The 21953-nt window shown below is 39.5% G+C and overlaps 1 protein-coding gene across 2 annotated transcripts in view; it reads left to right on the plus strand.

Moving 5' to 3' along the window:
* DNMBP (dynamin binding protein) overlaps nt 1-21953 on the plus strand; it is a 111936-nt gene that overhangs the window by 75992 nt on the left and 13991 nt on the right. For both annotated transcript variants that reach the window (XM_057737163.1, XM_057737164.1), the window contains 7 exons: nt 9154-9347; nt 10187-10286; nt 15574-15721; nt 16334-16351; nt 16718-16917; nt 18610-18740; nt 19672-19776. In XM_057737163.1, coding sequence (XP_057593146.1) covers nt 9154-9347; nt 10187-10286; nt 15574-15721; nt 16334-16351; nt 16718-16917; nt 18610-18740; nt 19672-19776 — 896 coding nt within the window. The remainder of the gene's footprint in view (nt 1-9153; nt 9348-10186; nt 10287-15573; nt 15722-16333; nt 16352-16717; nt 16918-18609; nt 18741-19671; nt 19777-21953) is intronic.

Raw genomic sequence — 21953 nt, forward strand, 5'->3', positions numbered from 1 at the left:
GTTATGAGAACAGTGGAAGGAATAAAAGTAAACTGTCTAATAGAGGCAGAAGAAAGTCTGGTTTTATAGAATAGGATAGAAAAATAACCAAAGGGTCCTGTTAATGAGCAAAATTTGAGACATCACTATAGTGTTATTATCAAAAATGGAAATACAATGCAGGAAACAGCCACACTCATATCGAAAAGCCATGTAACCCAGAACAGGCCTTGACGTTTGATGGAAAGCACTGGCTTGAGATGCTAGTTTTGAATAGTTATTAGCTGTGTGGTCTCAGGCAAGTCATTTCACTGCTTTGTGCTCTCATTTGTAAAATGAGAGCAATAATACCTTCCCTCAAGAGACCTGGTAAATAAAACATCAGACGTGTGTCTGTTTAGAAAATAAAGTTTTCGTGTAAAGTTTTGTTGGCTGACTGTAATCAAAATTTGCTTATTAAACAGTGATGGTTTATTTCTAATTATTATTTTACAAAAACTGTCCTTGCCCTCTTGATTATTTCACTGCTGCTTCCTAAAGATTAAACAATAATAATAACCTCATAGTTTTAAGCACAGCAACAGCACACACTTCTCTAGGATTTGGTTAGTGTTCACAAATGGTCTTTCAGAGGATCTAGGGTTAGTTTTGCTATTCTGGCTACATAAGAAGTTGCAGACTCTTGCACTCTAGGCACTTAACTCTTGTTTGCTCTTCTTCTAAAGGCCTGGGTAGGCCCTGGTAGAAGAAGGGGGAAATGGGAAGTTTTGAGCTAGGTTTCGCGAGGTGGAAACCCTCCCAGCAGGGATTGTGCTGGGTGGAGGCTACTTGCCAAAATGGGCACGGCAGTCACTGAGCAAAAGGCACAGGGAAAGTGTTTTTGGTTACTGATGAGATTTAGTACCAAAATATAAGATTCCTCCCTGAAGTCTGGTGATCTGGGAAGAATCTGCTGTGAGTCCTGCAGAAAAGCCAGGGACCACAGTGCTGAAAGTTTAACATTGAACAGGATAAACTTTCTCCAAATACGTGTAATAGTAGGTACTGAAGGAAAAGAAGTGGGGGCTGGGTGGGCCGGCTAGAGTGATGAGGTGACATGGAAAACCAGGATTTAGAGTGATCCTTCCACTTGGCCTGGTGAGAATATGAACAAATTTACAAAGATCATTTCCTCTCAGAGTTTTCTAGACAAATAGCTAAGCAGGTAGGATTTTTTACTTTCCTTATTAGACTAGCAAATTGTTATTTCAAGTGTTTTATTACCCATTTTCTTCAGCAATTTAAAGGGATTAGGTCAGGAAAAAAATATCAGATTATTAAAAAGTGAGGAAAGAATTTGAAAAGGATTAAAAGGGTAATTGAGAAGGGAGTAGTAGAATATTCTTGTTTTATAGCAATTTTTTTTACCTTGTTCTTTGTCATAGCAATATTTTATGTTCACTAGAGAAAAACTAGAAAATACAGTAAGCTGAAAAAAAGGAAAAAAATCAGAATTTTGTCACCTTCAAGAGTTTTTCATTTTCAAATGTGCATTGAAAATATTTTCCCCTTTTTAACAAAATTGCAATTCTTCCACAAACTCTTTTGTGACCATTTTCCATTTAAGAACACATTAGACAATGTTCCGTATTAATGAATATAAATCTGTATCTCAAGGGCTATAATAGTATTCTGTTATGCAGATACACCATAATTTATTTAATAGGCCCCTTTTGGGAGAAATTTTGGTTGTTTCTAAATTTTCTTTACGCATTGATAAACATCCCTTTGCTTGCACATTATTTCTGCCATAACTTATCTGGAATACTATTGAATATTTACTGTATTTGACACTGCTGGATTTGATTCTGTCTGAGGGATTATTTATACTGAGTAGGGTTTTATACCTATAATATATGAACATATGTATATGTGATTAAATATATCATTGTTCACAGTGTTAATGGTGGGTGACCTGTGGCTATACAAAGGTTAAGTGTGCTTTAAAATCACACCATTTTATCATTAGCTACCAGGTGGGCACCAAAACCCACAAGTAGATTTCCAGGTCACAGTTCCCAAGATTTGCCTGCCTGGAAAAAAGCACTAAAGGCAGAGTAGCAGGTGCAGGCTCTGGAGCCAGCGTGGGCTCACGTCTTCCACATACTGGGCCAGTTACGAATTTCTCTTCGTTCATCAGTGAGATGAGGATGATAGTAGGATCATTATGAGGATTAAATAAACCAGTATTTATCAAGTGCCTGAACAATACTTGATACACAGAGTAAGTGCCATATAAATATTTGTTAAAATTTAAAGCTAAAAAGAGCTCCGTTGGATGGTGGAGGGGAGCAGCAACCTGGGAGTTAGGCACCATCTAGTAAAGCCTCACGAGTCAGAGGTGCCATCCTCGTAGCGGTGGGACAGATGGCTCTTTACCAGAAGATCTTCTCTCAGATTGCTTAAAATTTCGCCAGTAGAGATGAATCTTGGCTAGCATAATGGTTTGTCAGGCAATACATTAATAGCTTCTTGTGAGATTAAAAAAGTACAGATTCAGCTCAAGTCCCCATTGATCCTTCTATCCCAAATCCCAGTTCCCTCTCTGACGAGTTGAGTGTATTCTCTTCCCAGACCTTTTCCTGTGCACTTACATATTATATGTGTACATATGGAAATATGTAGAGGTTTTTGCGTGTTTTCTCTCCCTTCTCTCTCTCTCTCCTCCTCGTCCTCTACCTTCTTTTTTTAAACAAAAATGCCATGTTGTTCTGCAGCTTTCTTTTCCTCACTTCCTTTTAAAGTATAAATGTTTGTGAGCTGTGAGCCTGGCTCCCTGTCCTGATAAATTGCTCTGTGTTGTTTTTGCTGTCCTGGGACCAGCCAGGTGCGATCTGCATTCTGATGGCTTTGGGGTAAGGTACCTGGAGTTGCAAGATCCTGGGGAAAGTGAGGGTTGCGCCTGGCCAGGGAGAGGGACTGCAGAATGAGACGTCCTAGGACAGAAAAGTAGACAAATGCTGCCCCCTTTACATCTTCCCTGAAAAGAGTATCCAAGAAAAACAAGACATAGCAAGGGGCAGGAAAAGGAGACAACACTCTTGATTAAAAACTCCTAAAGTGAAATTGTGGCTGTTTTAGGACTAGGAAAGGAAAGCTAATAGGGAAAAAGTGTTGAGTCTGAGCATTGCTTGGGCCTGCTCTTCCGCATCTCAGTCCAGGAAACCGAGGATTCCAGCTCCATCCTTTAGAACAGGCCCTGTTGTGATAGCCTGGGGGACTTGGGACGATTCATATGTAAATATGGGAAAGCCTGGGGGAAATGCCTACCCTATTCAAAGGATTTTAGGGGGTTGTGGAGCATTCCAGAGCCCTGGGAAGATTCTACTCTGCCTTCCTGCCCTTCGACCCATGGGAACACTTGCACCAGAATTTTGGTGCTGCAGGTACGTCCAGGGGTTGCTGGAGCCGCCACAAAAGCAGGTAGAACAGTTAGCTGCCTCGTTCAAGTGCCGCTTGGGACCTCGCTGGGAGTTCAGAGATTTTCCCCAGCAAAGACAGAGCCAGCTTTCAGAGGCAAGGGAAGAGTTGAGTGGCTTTTCTCTTTAACTGCTTTGGAGTGCGTTTGGTAGAGCTGTGGGAAGCTGCAGATTAACTGAATTGCTTCCTAGGAACACTGAGGAATGAGCCTGGGACCATGCAGTAATCTGAGGGGGTGGGGATATCTTGAGAAAGGAGTGTAATTGGGACTTGGCGTGCAGGCGGGATCGTGGGACAAAAGAAAAAACCAACCCATCCCTAATTGTTTTATGACAGTTGTAAGTTTGTGAGGTCAGCCCCAGCTCCTTAACACCTCCAGGGCCGCCCTAGGAAGAAAGTGGGGCTAGTCTGCACCTTTTATTGTTAGGCTAGTTCTGGGCCTCAGTTTCCTCCAGTAACATCCCCAGATTTTATTGTTCTCATAGAAGATGGAATTTTATGATATCTGAACCATTCCTCCTCAGTGCATTTTACCTTAACCTGGTGCAGGTGGCATTTTCTGGCCCGTCATGGGAAAAGGACTAACTTGTGTTGAGTAATTAATTTGCTTAATGGTTCTGCAGAGCAGCTGTTATTATCCTCATTTAACAGATGAGGACATTGAGGCTCAGAGATGAAAATGGACTTTCTCAGGGCTCCCCAGTTAAGGAGTAGGGGAGTACAAGATTCAAAAGCTCTTAGGCTGGGGGCGCCCTCTCTCACTTGGGTGTTCCAGATACTAAAATTGTAGATCTTTTTTTTTCCCCTTAGGGTATATTTGGAATAATGGAAAAGCAGTTTTACATTTGCAGCCATTTCAAGCCAGGTGTTCCTAGTTTGACTTAATCTTTGAGTATGAATTCATGTGTGTGTGGAGCTTGGCGGTCACTTGCATCTTCAGAAGCATCCATCATTTTGTTAAAACTTCAAATCCACCCAGATTTGCCAAATTAGTCTCAGAGGTGGTGCCCAGGAAACTGTGAAGTTTAGCAGAAACATCCCACTGGGGTTTTTGATTGAGCTAAGCTGCTTTCATTTTGTTTTTTAAAGTCTGTTCAGGAGTTTATAATTCCACCTACAGGGGGAGAAATGGCATGGTGATCTATTTTTTTTAAAGTTACTTTTTTTTTTCTCTTTTTAAATATAACTGAAAATTTAATTGAGTCTCTTAGCATAGGTTGCTGACTTCTCATTGATGAGTGTTTGCTGGTGTTTTATGCTTTCAAGTATTATAATTAATAGAACTTTGATTCCTGGGAGATGATAGTTTCTGGTGAATTTTTAAGATTTGAAGCAAATAAGCCCTGACCTTTTTTAGTTGAGATTTGAGACTAGGGAGGCAGAGTGGTGCGGGATTAAGTGGATTTAAATACAGGATTTGGATTTAAATATATTTAGATTCAAATTCTAGAACTGTCATTTACTTGCTGCATAGGCTGGGACAAGTTGATCGGTCTCTCAAAGCCTAGGGTTTCTTATCTATTAAATGGGAATAATAATACTATTTCAGAGTTTTGGTGTGAATATTAAATGAGTTCAGGGATATAACATGTAAAGTGCCTGGCACATGGTAGGAATTCAGTAAATGTTCTCCCTTTCCAGAGATTTTTAGTCCTGTGTTTAAAGTGAATTTCTCTTCTCAACTTGCTGCTTCTGAAAGTGTATTTGGGAGTGAAATTCTACAGCTTTGAAATTGCAAAGAAAATTTAAAATAACGCCATTTGAAAATCAGTTTTACGTACACTGCAATTAATTTAGTCATAATTTAGCACTGATGAAATGAGTTATGCTTGAAATTTTGTCATCATTCTATTAATACTAAAAAAAGTAGTTCAAAAAAGAAATTTTCTAATTATATCTTTTTATTTTGAATAATGTCAAATTTATAGAACATTGCAATGGTACACAGGTCCTCCTTTATTCATATTTGCTAGTATTTAACATTCTGCCATGTTTTTGTTTTCATTCGCTCTCTTTCACTTTGTCTCTCTCTCACTTTCTCTCTCTCTCTCTCTCTACACACACACACACACACTCACACGTTTTTTTCTTTACTGTTTGAGACTAGGTTGCATATATCGTGCCCCTTAGTAAGTGCCAATGTGCAATATGGCTATTTTCATACATGACACAATAGATGTCCTATTTCAGGAGTTTTTTTTTTTTAATTAAAAAAAATTTTAATACAGTTTTTAAAGGTTACTTTCTGTTTACAGTTACTACAAAATATTGGCTGTATTCCTCATGTTGTGCACGGCACCCTGGAGCCCGATAGTTGGTGCCTCCCACTCCCCCACCCCCCGCACTGGTAACAACTAGTTTTTCTATATCTGTGAGTCTGCTTCTTTTTTGTTACATTCGCTAGTTTGTTGTATTGTTTAGATTCCACATATAAGTGATATCATATAGTATTCGTCTTTTTCTGACTTATTTCACTTAGCATAATGCCCTCCAAGTCCATCCATGTTGCTGCAAATGGCAAAATTGCGTTCTTTTTCACAGCTGAGTAGTCTTCCTCTGTGTGTGTGTGTGTGTGTGTGTGTGTGTGTACACACGTGTGCATACACACCACATCTTCTTTATCCAGTCATCTGTTGATGGACACTTAGGTTACTTCTGTTTCTTAGCTTTTGTAAATAAGGCTGTGAACACTGGAGTGCATGTATCTTTTCAAATTAGTGTTTTGGGGTCTTTTTTCAGATATCTACCCAGGAGTTGAATTGCTGGGTTATATTATAGTTCTATTTTAGTTTTTTGAGAAGTCTCCATACTGTTTTCCACAGTAGCTACACTAATTTCCACCAACAGTGTAGGAGGGTTCCCTTTTCTCCACATCTCTGCCAACATTTTTTATTTGTGTTCTTTTTGATCTTAGCCATTCTGACGTGTGAGGTGATATCTCATTGTGGTTTTGATTTGCATTTCCCTTGTAATTAGCAGTGTTGAGCATCTTTTCACATGCCTGTTGGCCATCTGCGTTTCCTCTTTGGAAAAATGTCTGTTTGGTTCTTCTGACCATTTTTTAATCGGGTTGTTTGTTTTTTTGATGTTGAGTTGTATGAGCTGTTTATATATGTTGGATACTAATCCCTTAATGGTCATATCATTTGCAAATACTTTCTCCTTTCGGTAGGTTGTCTTTTTGTTTTGTCAATGACTTCCTTTGCTGTGGGAAAGCTTTTAAGTTTAATTAGGTCCCATTTGTTTATTTTTGCTCTCATTTCCTTTACTTTTGGAGAGAGATCCAAAAAAATATTGCTGCAATTTACATCAAAGAGTGTTCTGCCTGTTTTCCTCTAAGAGTTTTACAGTATCCAGTCTTACATTTAGGTCTTTAATCCATTTTGAGTTATTTTAGTATATGGTATTAGAGAATGTTCGAATTTCATTCTTCTACATGTAGCTGTCCATTTCAGGAAATTGTTAATTGGTTTAATCATGTATCCAATCCACAGTCTATATTCCATTTTCGTCAACCTGTCCTATTAATGTCCATTGTAGCAATTTTTTCCTCAGATCAGGATGCAGTTCAGGATCACACATTGCCTTTACTTGTCATCTCTTCAGTTATCTTTAATTGGGAATTGCTTCTCAGGCCTCCTTTGTATTTTATGACATGACATTTTGACGGATGTAAACCCCTAGGTTTGTCTGATGTTTCCTCCAGATTCATTTCAGATTATGCATTTTTGACTGAAATACTACGTAAGGGATATTGTGTTGTTTCTAGACATGACATTTGGAAGCACATGATGTTTATTTGTCCCTAATTGGTGGTGTTAATTTTGATTACTAGGTTATGGTATTACCCATTTCTCCACTGTAGAGTCACTTTTTCATTTTTGTAATAAATAATTTATAATAACTAGTTCAAAACTATGCAGATATCCCGATCATCATCAAAACCCTACCACCAACACCAGAATCATCCATTGATGGTTTGTGCCTGAATCAAATTTTAGTCCTATGGTTGCAAAATGTTGATTTTTCTATTTCCATTCTTTTTTCTGTATTTATTAGCTGACATTCTACCATAAGAAAGAGCTTTTCTCTTCTCTCCCATTTATTTATGTACTTATATATTATCAATAAGAGTTCTTGGATTCTTATTTTAGTCAATGGATTACAAATAAGCTGCTTATTTACTTTGATACTCAAATTGTACAGATTTGGCCAGTGGGGGCCCCTTCAGGCTGGCTCCATGCTCTTTCAACATGGCCCTGTCGTTTTGTTCACCACTTCCTTACTTTCTGCCATAAGATGTTTCAGGCTTATCTACCCCTTCTTTGCTTTGGAAAGAGCCATTTCTCCAAAGAACTCTGGTTTCTTTTACTGGAGAATGGTTTCTGGAAACCAGAATCTGGGTTGTACTTTTTAAATGTTACAATTCCTAAATTCTTAGAGAAGGAGCAGTGGGGAAGGTTTTTCGAGACTAAAATCTGCTGTGAAAGCCTAGTTTTCCGTAAGTAGTTTGAACGTTTGTGTTTTCACTTCTTAGATCTGGGAAAAAATATTTCTGTAATCATACTCAAACTTGCTAGTATGTTTACTTACCAAATTTGTCATTTTTTTAAAGTGAATCTTAAGGAATTTGAAATAAAGAGCAGAGATTGCTTCACTGTTGACATTTTCTCAGTTGTTTATTTTAGCATTTAATATTCATTTTAAATAAACAAATGCCATCTCTTATGTATAAGATAATAAGTCTCTTGTCACATGTATCTAAGTAACAGGTATTTGTAAAAGCTAATGACAAAATACATATTTGTTTTCGTTTTTAGATCATGTAGTGTGGTTCTGTAGAGGGTTTTTTGTTTTTGTTTTTTTTTTGGTTTATTTTTGTTTGCTTTTGGCCGCTCTCTGTGGCATGTGTGGGATCTTAGTTCCCCGACCAGGGATTGAACCCGCACCCCCTGCTTTGGAAGTGTGGAGTCTTAACCCATGGAGCACCAGGGAAGTCCCTGTAGAGGTTTTTTTTAACTGAAAATACTATTAAAGAACTTCATATTTATAGTACATTTGTATCTTCCAGGACGTTTGAAGTAACAAAACTTGCTTGTGAGTCTTCATTGATATTTTGATAGGGAGAATCTAAACAATTTTTACATATTTCATTATATCTGATATTAATGTTAATGACATAATGTTAATCCACCATCACAGTAACTGGAATAAGGTGGGCCCTACAGTCACCCAGATCTCAGACAGACAGTTCCTACCTAATTCTTGTCTTTCCCTTAGTTGGCATTATTATGTTCCCCATAACATTCTTTTTAATGTGCTGTATCAGTGTTTGTAACTTCCAGCTTGGTATTTCTGCCGCTAAGTTCATGAAATGGGTTTTATACCTCATTAAGTGAAAGCAGTTCTTTATAAGAACAGCACGTCTTTCAACCTCTTTTCCGAGGAGGTCATAGACACTGATTTGTCCTCATAAAATGGGCCAGCTGCTTGTTTTTAGGACAGATTTGAGAAATGGTATCGCACAGATGGGAGAAGTTCTCTCTGCAGGGATGGCTTTCCAGGCTCTTCATCTTCATGATTAGAACTGACTTGGGGATCAGATTTCCTGATGGCTGACAATCGTGAGACCTTTGTTTCTCAAAGAATGTGTTCTTTTCAAGTCAAACTATTGCAGAGGCCTGAGCTGCTGACCAGTTCTCTTTTCCCTTCTAGAAATGACGCTCCTCTCCTCCCAGTCTTTATCACCGGTGGCCCCTTCTGGGTCTGTGTCCACTGAAAACCCAGAGCAGAGGATGCTGGAGAAGAGAGCCAAAGTGATAGAGGAACTTCTTCAGACGGAAAGAGACTACATTCGGGATCTGGAAATGTGTGTTGAGCGGATCATGGTACCCCTGCAGCAGGCACAGGTGGGAACTGTGGGAGAAAGTTAGCTTTGCCTTGAACATGGTTCTCCAAGCCTGATGCATTAGGGTATGGATGCTTTCACCCCAAAGATTTATTGAGTTTGAAATAAAGGCTGTGACTGCTGCTCTTAATTCAAGGGCCCAGTTTACATGTGTCATCAACTTAAGCCTTCACCATCCTGTCACTTATCAAGCCCATTATTAACTTATTGAGTAAAGTTACTGCAATAACTCCTAGGACATTTCCTGTTTCTATAGCTCCTAAAAGCAGTTCCAGTGAGTCTGGGATTGTTACTTTATTAGGAGGCCGTGCAATAATATAATGAAGTCTGGGGGTGGTGGGTTACTTGGCTGATTGTACAGGGTTTTTCCGGAAAGTCTTACTAATGTGTGTATGCTAGTCACTCTTTTAGATACTGGAGATAGGGAGGAAAAGGTTAACATTATCCCAGGGATTTACAGTCCTATTGTTTGTTGTAGACCACCTGGGCTCAGCTTGGGTACGGACTCCTAGAGCAGTCACTCACAGAACTTCTCTAGGAAGTGGGTGGTGCCATCAGATTTGGGGTACTGGGTGGAATTTATGTGACAGTATACTTATAGAAATTGGTTCTGCAGTTGTTTTACTATGGTAGTGGGGGAGGGAGGAGCAGAGAGTAGTTGGGTCAAGGACAAAGGGTGACACTGAAGATGATGTTAGATGTTTCTGTTCTGGAAACTTCACGAGAGAGTGAAGATAACCTTGAGCAATTTTTGTATCATCCTTGAAGAGATGTTCCTAATGTGAATTATATGCCATTAATTTTATTTCCATGTATCTTTGTTTTGTTTTCCTTTCTCAGATACCAAACATTGATATTGAGGGACTTTTTGGAAATATGCAGATGGTGATTAAGGTCTCAAAGCAATTATTGGTTGATCTGGAAATCAGCGATGCCATAGGTATGAGCCCCTGGGGTTGTCTCAGAAGCAGGTTTTTTTGCTTATTTGTTTTGTTTTTTTAAACTTCATACGTGGGAGACAGGGGTAAAAGGTACTGGTACTGAGTAGTTGGGTAGGAAAATGAAGTTTTGGTTACTTAATTCCGAGGTTATTTGGCCCCCTGCTTCTCCTTTTATCTACTTTGAGGTGATATACGATGCTTGCAATAGAAGAAATTTTTGATGTCAAATGGTGTAATGTTTTTCAGACTTACAGTTGCAGCCTGACAAACCAATCACTCTTAGATAGACCCCAGTATTATAGCAGGCTGCTGGTAGATTCATCCAACTTTGTGCAGGAAGAAGACATTATCTTTGTTCCTCTGGTCAGGAACAAACCTGCCCTCTGTCCAGAAAGGAGGATCTATCTCTATCTTCCAAGGCTTTCTGTTATACAAACATCCTTGGAAATCTAATCAGGGACAAGAGCTGTCATGTTGCACGTCATGTAGAAATGTCATGGAGAATTGATTCTCAAAAAGGCTGCCTTTATTTAGATTCTTTTTTTTTTTTAATTTAATTTATTTAGGCTGCACTGGGTCTTTGTTGTGGCGTGCAGGCTCTTCGTTGTGGTGCGTGGGCTTCTCTAGTTACGGCAGTTGGGCTTTAGAGCACTTGGGCTCAGTAGTTGTGGAGCGTGGGCTTAGTTGTGGTATATGAGATCTTAGTTCCCTGACCAGGGATCAAACCTGGGCCCCCTGCGTTGGGAGCGCGGAGGCTTACCTACTGGACCACCAGGTATGTCCCTATTTATATTCTTATTGATTAAAAAAAAAAATCTATTGAATGGTCTTAAAAAAAAAAAAAAAGTAACATCCAGTATATATTTTTCCAATAAAATAAAATAGAAAATATAAGAATGTAATGTAAATAATAACTACAGGTTTTTGAAACTTATTTCAGTTCTACATATATGTATACTGAGTCATGATTTAAAATGTATTTATTCACGCTGGTCATGGTCAGAAATGTTTTGAAAAACAATTATCTGATATTTTTTATAAACAACAGAATTCTGTTATCGCTGTGTAACAAATTATACTAAAATTTAGTGCCTTGAAACAAGAAATGTTTTAGGTCACATTTCCTGTGGCTGAGGAATCTGGGAGTGGCTTAACTAGGTGATTCTGGCTCAGGGTCTCTCATGAGGTTGGAGCCAAGCTGTTATCTGGGCTGCCGTCATCAGGTTCAATCAAGGATCCAGTTCCAAAAGCTCACTCAGCTCATCAGGCCTCGGTTCATTGCCACGTGAGCCTCTTCACCGTCTTCATGACCTCAGGACATGGCAGCTGGCTTTCTCTAAAGTGTGTGATCCAAGTGAGAGAGAGGAAGCTCAAGATGGGAGCCGGTGTCCTCTATAACCTGATCTCAGATATGACATACCATCACTTTTGCCATATTCTGTTGGTCATACAGACCGGCTCTGGTACTGTGTAGGAGGGGACATCCTGTCACTTTGCTATTTTATTGGAATCATAGTGACAAGATGCTCCCGCAGTTGTAGCCATCCTACTACACACATTACAACATCCAGCAGAAGGAACAAGTGACCCTGCATTGTTTAAGCAGACCTTTCCCGAGCCCCCTCATCAGAATTCTCTTTATTTCTCATTGGCCAGAACTGGATCGCATGCCTATGCCTGCACAGATGACTAGAGTGGGGAGTGGGTTCATGATGTTGACTTAGGCTAGGCGGTGTTGACCTGACTCACCTGGTAGAGAAGTGGACATAAGAACAGCCAGGACTCTGCCCTCCTGCAGGAAGGGGGTGATGGCTGTGGGATGTTAGGTGATAGTGCAACTTTGTTAATGTTTCTCTAGTGTTTATTTTACTCAGCACACCCTTTCAAGATATGTAAAGCTTGATTGCACTTGTTCCCTACAACAACCCTATGGGGTTTAGCTGCTATTAATCTTACTTTACAGATGAGGAAACTGAGACTTACAGGGAGAGGTAATTTGCCCAGGGTCACATGGCTAGTACTTGATGGGGCTGACATTCTGTTGTCCCTGCCTATGCGGTTAACTTCTGTGCAGAACAACTGCTTATCTAGTACTTCATGGAATGGCAAACAAAACTGAAGCCTGGGCTCTTCCTCCTAGCTTAATTGGAGAGGTCAGAAGTCAGGGAGGTTGAGGAAGGAGAAGCACACATTGACTAGAGGAAGCCATGGTGACCCCATTTTTATAGGATGGTAAAGCATAAAAGCCAATTTACAGGATTTCTTAAGGCATTGAAATAAGTATCTGTAGGTCATTTATTTGAATTATGAAAGAAATGAGAGAAGTTGGTAGGTATGTGAAAGGAATTATTAATCAATCTTTTTTTCAATTTGTTTTATTGCCTGTATATTATGACAACAATAAAAGAGGAAATAAAAACGGAATATCCGTGGTCTCACCCCCATACGACATCAGCTGTTTATTTTTGTTCCCTTCCCCTTCTTGTCCCAAGACAAATGACGATTTTAGGTAGCAGACTGAGATGAGCTGAAGGCACGCATTGGATGAGGGAGGAGGGGACCTAGGAACCGGAGGGCTCAGGGCCTCAGAGGAGGGTTAGCTTTACAAGGAGGAATGGTGTGCAGTGACCGTGATATGCAATAGGCGAAGCTGAGGTTGGATGAGAGCATCACACTGTGGGCTCCAGTCTTGGTCAACCATGAGGTCAGGCAGTATACTCAGTGGGGAATTAATAAAGGACAAGATTTTGAACATCTGATAAGGAAAGGTTCTGAGAAGTCGGGGAAGGGAAATTAAAGTTTTGTTAAACCACTAGCAAAGGGCAGATTGACATGAATTGCATAAGCAATGTTTTATTTTGCTTAAGTTTATTTTAGTATATAATGTATATTTTAATATATATATGTATTTTAAATGTAACTTATTTTTAATACATTCACATGGCACAAAATTTGAAAGGTACAAATAATTGCTTAATGAAAACTCTTCTGTCTTTCCTTGCCACCCAGCTCTTCTCAACCAGAAGCAACTGATATTACTAGTTTTCTTTTATCTTCTTCCAGAGATAGCTTAGCATAACAGCAATTACATAGGTATTTTTTCTACCCTGGTCCCCCACTCCCATTTTAAAAAATTATGTAAACAGTAGCATACTATTCAGACTGTTCTGCACTACAGCTTAACCCCCCTTTTAAAAATATGCCTTCCAAGCAGTTTTTGTGACCCAGGAATAGAAGTGGAAAAAGTATACAGTGAGGGGATAACTTGGCAAAAATCCAGGGTAATGCAGGATGCTGGAGAAAGCATTATTGAATTAATGTATAGGCCTGAGTGGAGAAGGATTCTAGTACAGCCAGGACAGGGTCCATAGGCAGGGAGACAATGGTAGGTGTTTAGGGCTTGGATGATTTAGAACACAAGGAGGTTGAGATGAGGAGGAAGTATCAGGAGACTCTGGGTGTGTAGTAATATATAAGGAACTGGCTTTTTTAGTTACTTTAGACATTTTCCACAGAAAGAAATATATTTTACATAATGGCTAGGATACATGTTTGTGTGTGTATGTCTGTGCTTACTATTACTACTATGTCCAGTGTTTTCTGTTATTTTCTTTTCTGTTCATTTTATTTCTTCAAAAATGTACTGATTGTACCCATAAAGTATATTCCATGACCCATTCGTGGGTTGTGACCCAAATTTGAAAGACGCTGTAAGTTAAGTTGTAGCTTTGATAGTTTGTAGCTGATGTAGAAGAGGCATGATCAGGGAGGTTGAAAACCTGTGAATGGAGGAGTGTGCAGAGTCACCAGTGTGAGAGTGAAGTTTCTAGGAGTGCTGCTGGGGGGTGGATATGAAGGGGAGGAGCCAGGCAAATATCAGATGGTGTAACTGGATAAAGACATTGGTGGCTCAGGGATTCCAGAGTGGCCCTGAAGGTCAAGAGGAAGCAGCCCTATGCTTCTGTGCCTGTTGAGTCACAGGATTAGGCAGCGTGAGGCTGCCAGTGGGACAGCAGCTCGAGTGTGGTGCCTCTGGACACAGTCGGGGCTCTCTTATAGAAAGGAGCTGTAATTAAGGAAATACATTTCATTTAATTAGAAAGTGTTCTGCACGAGAATAGGGAATTCCACAGGATACAACATGGAGAGAACAGAGGTGACCTTGTAGAGAAAGGGATGGGGTTCCCTGAGGAGGGGTTTATGCCCAGAGCAGCTGGGAGAAATAGTTACAGGGGAAGCAGAAAGTAAGGTCATATTTTGAGGAAGGAGCTGAAGGATGAGAGGATGTTGTCTTTGGGGAGCAGTGGAAGCTGAAGAAGGAAGGACCCAGTACACTGAGAAAGGGATGAGGGGCAAGAGGAAGAGTAGCTTTAACAAGTCAGGGAATCGGCACATGCGGGGAGCTGCTCTAAATGAGTCTGCTCTGGGGAAGTTTGTTTAGGAACTATTCCTATGTCCAACTGGTGTAGACTAGGGGTCTATGGGTAGATTTAAAGGAATCCACCAACTTGGATAGCAGTTTATTTATTTATAATGGAAATTTAGCACTGATTTAAGGTATTACTATAAGGAACAAACCACATAGTATTAGCAGTAACTGTGACTTTGTCATCAACTAAAGTCACGTGCTCATATTACATGAAGTTGTTGCAAGTATCTTGAAATTTCAGCAAAAACCAGAAACAACTCATGTTACCAGTTTCTTACATCATTCATCATGCTTTGAAATTATGGTAATTATTAGATTCATTGCTATTCAGTGCTTTATAAAGAAGCACATATATTATTATGTCATAGATTCAGGGGGTTTTACATATAGATACTTTAATATAATACATTTCAGTTATAGTCCTATGTATTTAATTTATGCACAAACAAAAGTTTGGAAGCTGCTGCTGTAGAAGAGTCTCTTCATTCCAGTGGAGATTTGGGGCTTAGAGCGCTGAGGGGTCTTTATAGGTTCTGATCACATACATATATGAAAAGTATTTGCAAATGCCTGACTGAAAAGGGACTAGAGGCTGTTTCAGAGTGTGTGTGCACACAGGTGTGTGTGTGTGTGTGTGTATTCTGAAAAGTAAATACATGGATGAGATAGTTCTCTTAAATTTTTTTTAAATAGTAGAATTTTAAGCTATGACATGGAAATTTCTTATTAATTTGAGGGATAGTCTTACTCTCATTTCTTGTGATAGGATTATCTGGTATTAAAGTTTGATCACATATGTTCCATTTAGGATACTGAGAAAAAAGTTACTAAAAACACTGTATGTGTATGTTCCAAAGGACCTGTGTTTCTTGATCACCGGGATGAGCTCGAAGGAACATATAAGGTTTACTGCCAGAATCATGACGAGGCCATCTCATTGCTGGAAATCTATGAAAAGGATGAAAAGATCCAGAAGCATCTTCAGGACTCCTTGGCAGATCTGAAGTAAGAGTTTTGAGCCCTTCATTCCATCATAGCTCTTTAGTTCTGCCTTTTGCACGTTACTCCCATGTATATGTCTAGACTTCTTATGACATCTATGGATCTATTGTATTTTAAACATAAGTGATACATTATTGTAGGTCCTTTTATGTAACTTGCCCTTTTCCCATTCTGTATCATGGAAATCTTAAGTAGCTTCCTGCTTGTAGTTTTATTCATTAAAATCACTTTTATCTATACATACAAAGTATTAAGTTAGCATTTTCAGATAAGAAGCTGCCAGGAAGATAGTTTGGTCCAAATGAGAGCAAAGGTAAGAAGACCAAAGTCAGTTATTCTTGACCATCAGGTGAGGTTCTCCTGTCTTGGGGAGGCAGGTTACAAGGATATAATATATGTCTAAGTAGGTGAGAGTGAAGTTAAGGGCTTATTGACTTTTTTTTAATAGACTAGTCACCACAGACATTCACAATTCCCCTTTTATCCCATGTGGCTTTTTGTCTGCCCAGCTAATAGGCGTTAGTTGGACTAGTGTGTTCGGAGAGCAATGTGAAAATCAGCATTAGTATTTTCTCTAATCAGCTGTTTCTTCTTTTCATGTTCACTGCCGTGTAGGAGCCTGTACAACGAATGGTGAGTTCTTGCCACCTGATGCAGAAGCTTGTTTCTTTATTTTCTTCCCTTATTGACAGAAACCTAGAAGTAGAGCTACCTTGCTGTATTTTCCTCCATAGCACTTACCACCAAATGACACTTCATATGGTGTTTGTTTGATGGTTGTCTGGATCTTTCCACCAGGGCAGGGACTTTTTTGGGTCACTACTAAATCCGCAGCACCTAGAACACTGCCTGATATTTATTAGGTGCCCAGTAAATGTGCATGAATGAAGTCGGGAAGTAGGGTGAAAGGACAGAGCTATATAAGGAATAACCAATACTACCTATAGGCCCTGTGTTATTGACAGTTGACTAAAGTCTCTGTTTTTCCTTCTCTTGTAGGGGATGCACAAATTATATTAACCTGGGCTCCTTCCTCATCAAACCAGTGCAGAGAGTAATGCGTTACCCACTGCTGCTGATGGAGTTGCTGAACTCCACCCCTGAATCCCACCCAGATAAAGTGCCTTTAACTAATGCAGTCCTTGCAGTCAAGGAAATCAACGTTAACATTAATGAATACAAACGTCGAAAGGACCTGGGTAAGAAAAGCATACCTGCCAAAAAGGAGGTATGCCCTTGAGAATGTTCTCCTTCTCAAAAGAATTAATTACTTCACAAAAGGTGGACAAGCAGATGGTAGGTAATAGGGCTGTGATGAAGAAATGGTAATGGATTGGGGGAAAATGAGATAATGAAAGAAAAAAAAGCAGTGATGATAATAAAAGCACAGCCATGCATGTTGGAAATAAGGCATCTGTGATAAAGCTTATCGCAATGAGTCTTTCCCAAGAGATACGAAGACTGGGAGTCGAGGGAGGGAGGGAATATGGGGATATGTGTATAAAAACAGATGATTGAACTTGGTGTACCCCCCAAAAATAATAAATAAATAAATAAAAGAGAGATACGAAGACCGATTAGAGGATGGCTGATCAGGAGAGTTCCTTCAAGCATAAGTGATTGCCTTCTCAGCTCATTGAAGGCGGTCCTTTTACTCCATGCTTGTATCTGTTTGCTCTGCACGTCTGGTTGGATATTTTACTGCCTCCACTTAAGCTAGAACTTTTTTGTCTTCTTTCACAAACCTCAGTTTGCCCACCTCTCTGGTCCCATCAGTCCTGCCTCTGATCTGAGCCCCTCCCCTCCCCCCCCAAAACTCTGCAGTCAGTTGCCAAACTACCCACTCTTTTTTTATAATATAGAACTGAACCATTTCTTTTGTCATCACATCTCTTGTTGAGGCTTTGATTTTGAACACTCAGTGAGTATAACATGGTGACCATGCTGAAGTGCTTTATCATTCATATCCTCAAAGAATCTATAATATAACCTCTTTCTTTGCCTGTCTCTCCACTAGCCTCCATATTTATCTAAAATCATTTTCTGCTCCTACTTCAGCCATGTCATCCATGTTTATATGTAATGTTGACTGTGGCTGTTAAAGCTCTCTGGCATCTAGCCCTTTGTCTTGGTTCATATCTCCTCATGTAATGTCGTCTTCATCTCCTCCAACAATAAAATGTGCCTTTTTGCTGCCACCCAGCCTTCCCTTGCTACCCTTCTACTGTTATTTCTAGGCTTTTCTGCAGACTGTGCCTGATGTATGACACACAAATTAATCAAACAACTCCATAGTATTTTAATGTGTGAGATGATTGGATGTAAATATCTCATTTGTATATGAGACCATTTAAGGTGGTCTTATAAGTCAGTTACTGTTACTTTCTACATTTTACTGGAGAGGAAAATGAGGTTTAGAGAAGTTAAGTGACTTAGGTAAGACCACACCTTTTTTTGTTTTTGGCCACGCTTCGCGGCTTTCAGAACCTCAGTTCCCCAACCAGGGATTGAACCCGGGCTCAAGACTGTCAAAGTGCAAAGTCCTAACCGGTGAACTGCCAGGGAATTCCCTAAGGCCACACCTTGATGAAACAACAGACCCAGGCATTAAACTCGGAGATTTCCTTGACTCCAAATCTTAGGCTCTTTTCCTTACACCTCTGCAACTTTCCTTTCTTGTCTCTAACCTTCTCCAGTCTGCGCACAGTCTCTACTGTTCTCTGGGTATCTAATCTGTCCATAAATGGTGATTTGGATTAATATTTTTTGTACTCACTTAGAAGCTCATTAAAAACAAGCACTAGCTCTAGTTTGGGTTGTTAGTCTTGTTTGTAGTCTGTCCACGCTCAGAAGAGGACTTTCTTCACTTACCAATTTGACTCACTCTCCAGTCCTCAAGTACCGAAAGGGTGATGAAGATAGCCTCATGGAAAAAATTTCCAAACTGAACATCCATTCCATCATCAAGAAATCCAACCGGGTTAGCAGTCACCTGAAGCACCTCACTGGTTTTGCCCCACAGGTGAGGTTCCTGCACGTGAAGGTTCAGCGTGTCTTTGGCTGCTTTTCAGGGATCCACAGGGCAGCCTGCATGGTGTGAACTGGCAAGATTCCCCTGTTAGTACCTCCCCTGGTGCTTGCTAGCTGGTGGATACAGGGCCCTGCAGCTACTGTTTATTTAAATTCACCTACCCAACCCTCCATCCAGGCCTTAGTGAGCTGCTTAAAATGTGTGCAGAGGCAAATCAGGAGGCCAAATCAGTCACCATGTAATAGTTATTGTGGTTTTAGACACCCATAAGGAGCTTATAATCTATTTGGAGGGACAAAATTAAAATTGTAGACATGTTAAGCTAGAAGGGATTTAAGAGATCACCTCATTCAACACCGTATATCACACGTGAGGAAATGTAAAGTCTAAGGTTTGAGTGATTTGCAAAACAGTTTATTGATAGAGTAGATCCAGAGTCTCTAGACTTCATGCACTAAACCATGTGTATATGATACAGTTAGTGGAGAATATCAGCTAAAGAATCAGTTGCTAAGCTCTGCAGTTTGTTCTTTACATGCTATGGTACTTAAGAAAACAGGAGCTCCGTGAGAGTGTGCTTTGTGTTGGCAAGAGATTTGATCTGAGCCTTAAAGGAGGGGGACAGGTTTGGCACAGAGAGAGGGGAGGGCAAGCCAGGCAAGGCAACACCACCAGTGAAGAGAGCAGCCTGACAGGCAAAGGGTTTCCATCAGGAGCAGAAAGGGTCAGGTTGAGCCGGAGGGCCTGTGTGTACTTAGATCTGTCAAAGCCTCTGAAAGGTGTTTAAATCCAATTCAGTATGATTCAGGGAAATATCAAAGCCTTAAAATTTAAATAAAAGATATTTTTAAGAAAGACGCTTTTGCCAGTAAGATAGAGGGCGAGTCCAGACTTGCTAACAGCACTTATTTATTTTGAACAGATTAAAGATGAAGTATTTGAAGAAACAGAGAAGAACTTCCGAATGCAAGAAAGATTGATCAAATCTTTTATCCGAGACCTGTCTCTCTACCTCCAGCATATTCGGGTGAGTAAAGACATCGATCTCGTTAGGATCACATACAGTGGAATTCCATCCGCTCTCCTGTTCATCCAGAATATTGCTTAATGAACGCGGAATAACCTGGACTCAAATGACCATTATGCCATGACAGACTTGTTATTTCCCCTAGTTTGTTGTTTTGGTTTTTTTTTTAAGCTCTTTATTGGAATATAATTGCTTTGCACTGTTGTGCCAGTTTTTGCTGTACAACAAAGTGAATCAGCTGTGTTTATCCATGTATCTCCATATCCCCTCCCTCCCGTGACTCCTTGCCGCCTTCCCTATCCCAGCCCTCTAAGTCATCACCCACCATCGAGTTGATCTCCCTGTGTTATGCAGCAGCTTCCCACTAGCTATCTGTTTTACATTTGGTAGTGTATATATGGCCGTGACAGACTTTTTATTGGAATTCTTATAGGTTATTTAAAAGTTAAACAATGTCAGAATATCAGCACTGTTGTATTCATAGTAAAGGGATCTAGCTCTTTCCTCCCTCTCTTTCAGTCTTCATCACCCTTTTCCCCCCTGTCTCCTGTATCCAATTATATAAGAAGCACTTATCACAGTTCACTGTGTGCTATGGGGGTGTGCTTCCTAATAATAACATACATTTACAGCTGTCTGGAGGTCTTTAAGGTTGTTAGAGCCGCAAATAGGTCTAGAGAGTTGATAGAACTTAGGAGATCAGGCGGGCCCAGGTCTTCCTCGCCTCACACAGTGCTTCCTTCGTGAAATCAGGACCAGGACTAGAATCCTTTCTCTTAATATCTGTAATTTCTCTGTTGATTTAATAGAATAATATTTATATAAATATACCATATACCCCTGTCCCTCACACAGGATAATCTCATTCTATGAAACAATTTCCTTTAAAAGAGATCCTTTGCTTTTTAAAAAGTCATTTATTATTATCGTCATTTTTTTAACTAAGTAAAATGGTACAAAATTCAAAAACTACCAAAGGGATAGCATAAAGTAAAAATAATTCCTCCCTTCCCGCTGTCTCTTCTTAGTCATCTGTAGAGACGGACACCATCTATCAGACTCTTCTATCACAGATATGTTTGTGAGAGAGAGGGAGAGAGAGACACTATTGAGCATCTTGAGTTTTGCATTTTGGAAGTCATTCCATACCTGCACACACAAGCTGCCTTGTTCTTTTTTACAACTGCGTAGTATTTAATTGTTATCAATGTGCCGTGATATATTTAATTAGACCCCTATCGATGGACATTTGTTTGTAATTGCAAAAAATTAGAAACATTGACACAAGAAATATCCTTGCACATAAATCATTTTTCTGATCTATGTGAGTATATCTGAAGGCGAGGGTACTAGATTTGCTGAGCCAAATCATATGACAGTGTAAGTTTTGGAGATATCGTACCAGTGAAAACTCCCCACCAGCAATGTATGAAACAGTTTCCCCATCCTTTGCTAACATACAGCGTTATCAAAACCAAAATGTCTTATCTTTGCCTGCAAGATAGGTAAAAAATGCGATTTCAATATAGTTTGAATTTATATTTCTTATAAATTATAAATGAAGTAAAGGGTATTTTCATATGTTTGTCATTATATTTTTCTGTGATTTGGCTATATTTAGGGGCACTTATTTATTGATTTGTTGTTCTTTTTCTTATTGACTTGTAGTGCCTTTGTATATGTTGAAGAAAATAGCTGTTTATCTGAGATGACGGTTTACAAATACCCACTGCCCCAGTTTGAATTTTTGAATTTGCTGAAAATGTTTCCTCTGTGTAGAAGAGTTTTATTTTTTCTATAGTCTAATTAAACTTTTATGGTTTCTTAGTTCTGCGTCATACTTTAAAAGGTCTTTCCCATTCCCAGATAATTTTTAAAAAATCTCCCATGTTCCAGTATTTTTGTCATTTTATTTTTTTATATTAAAGTCACCAATCTATCTGGAATTTACTTTAGTATATAAGGTTTGAGGTAGGAAGCCAACATTTTGTTTTTATCTAGTTATCTAATTGTGATCATCATTTATTGAGTAATCCATTACTGATTTGATGTGCTTCCTACACTTCTTTGAAATAGCAAACTCTCTCCCTTCATGTTTTAAAAACGTGATTAAGTAAAAAGTAGGGCTTATAGGACTTTTCAGGAACACGTTGGCTTAAAGTGAGAGATTTGACCGA

The sequence above is a fragment of the Hippopotamus amphibius genome, chromosome 5 (genome assembly GCF_030028045.1).
Source record: "Hippopotamus amphibius kiboko isolate mHipAmp2 chromosome 5, mHipAmp2.hap2, whole genome shotgun sequence".
In the NCBI taxonomy this organism is placed as follows: Eukaryota; Metazoa; Chordata; class Mammalia; order Artiodactyla; family Hippopotamidae; genus Hippopotamus; species Hippopotamus amphibius.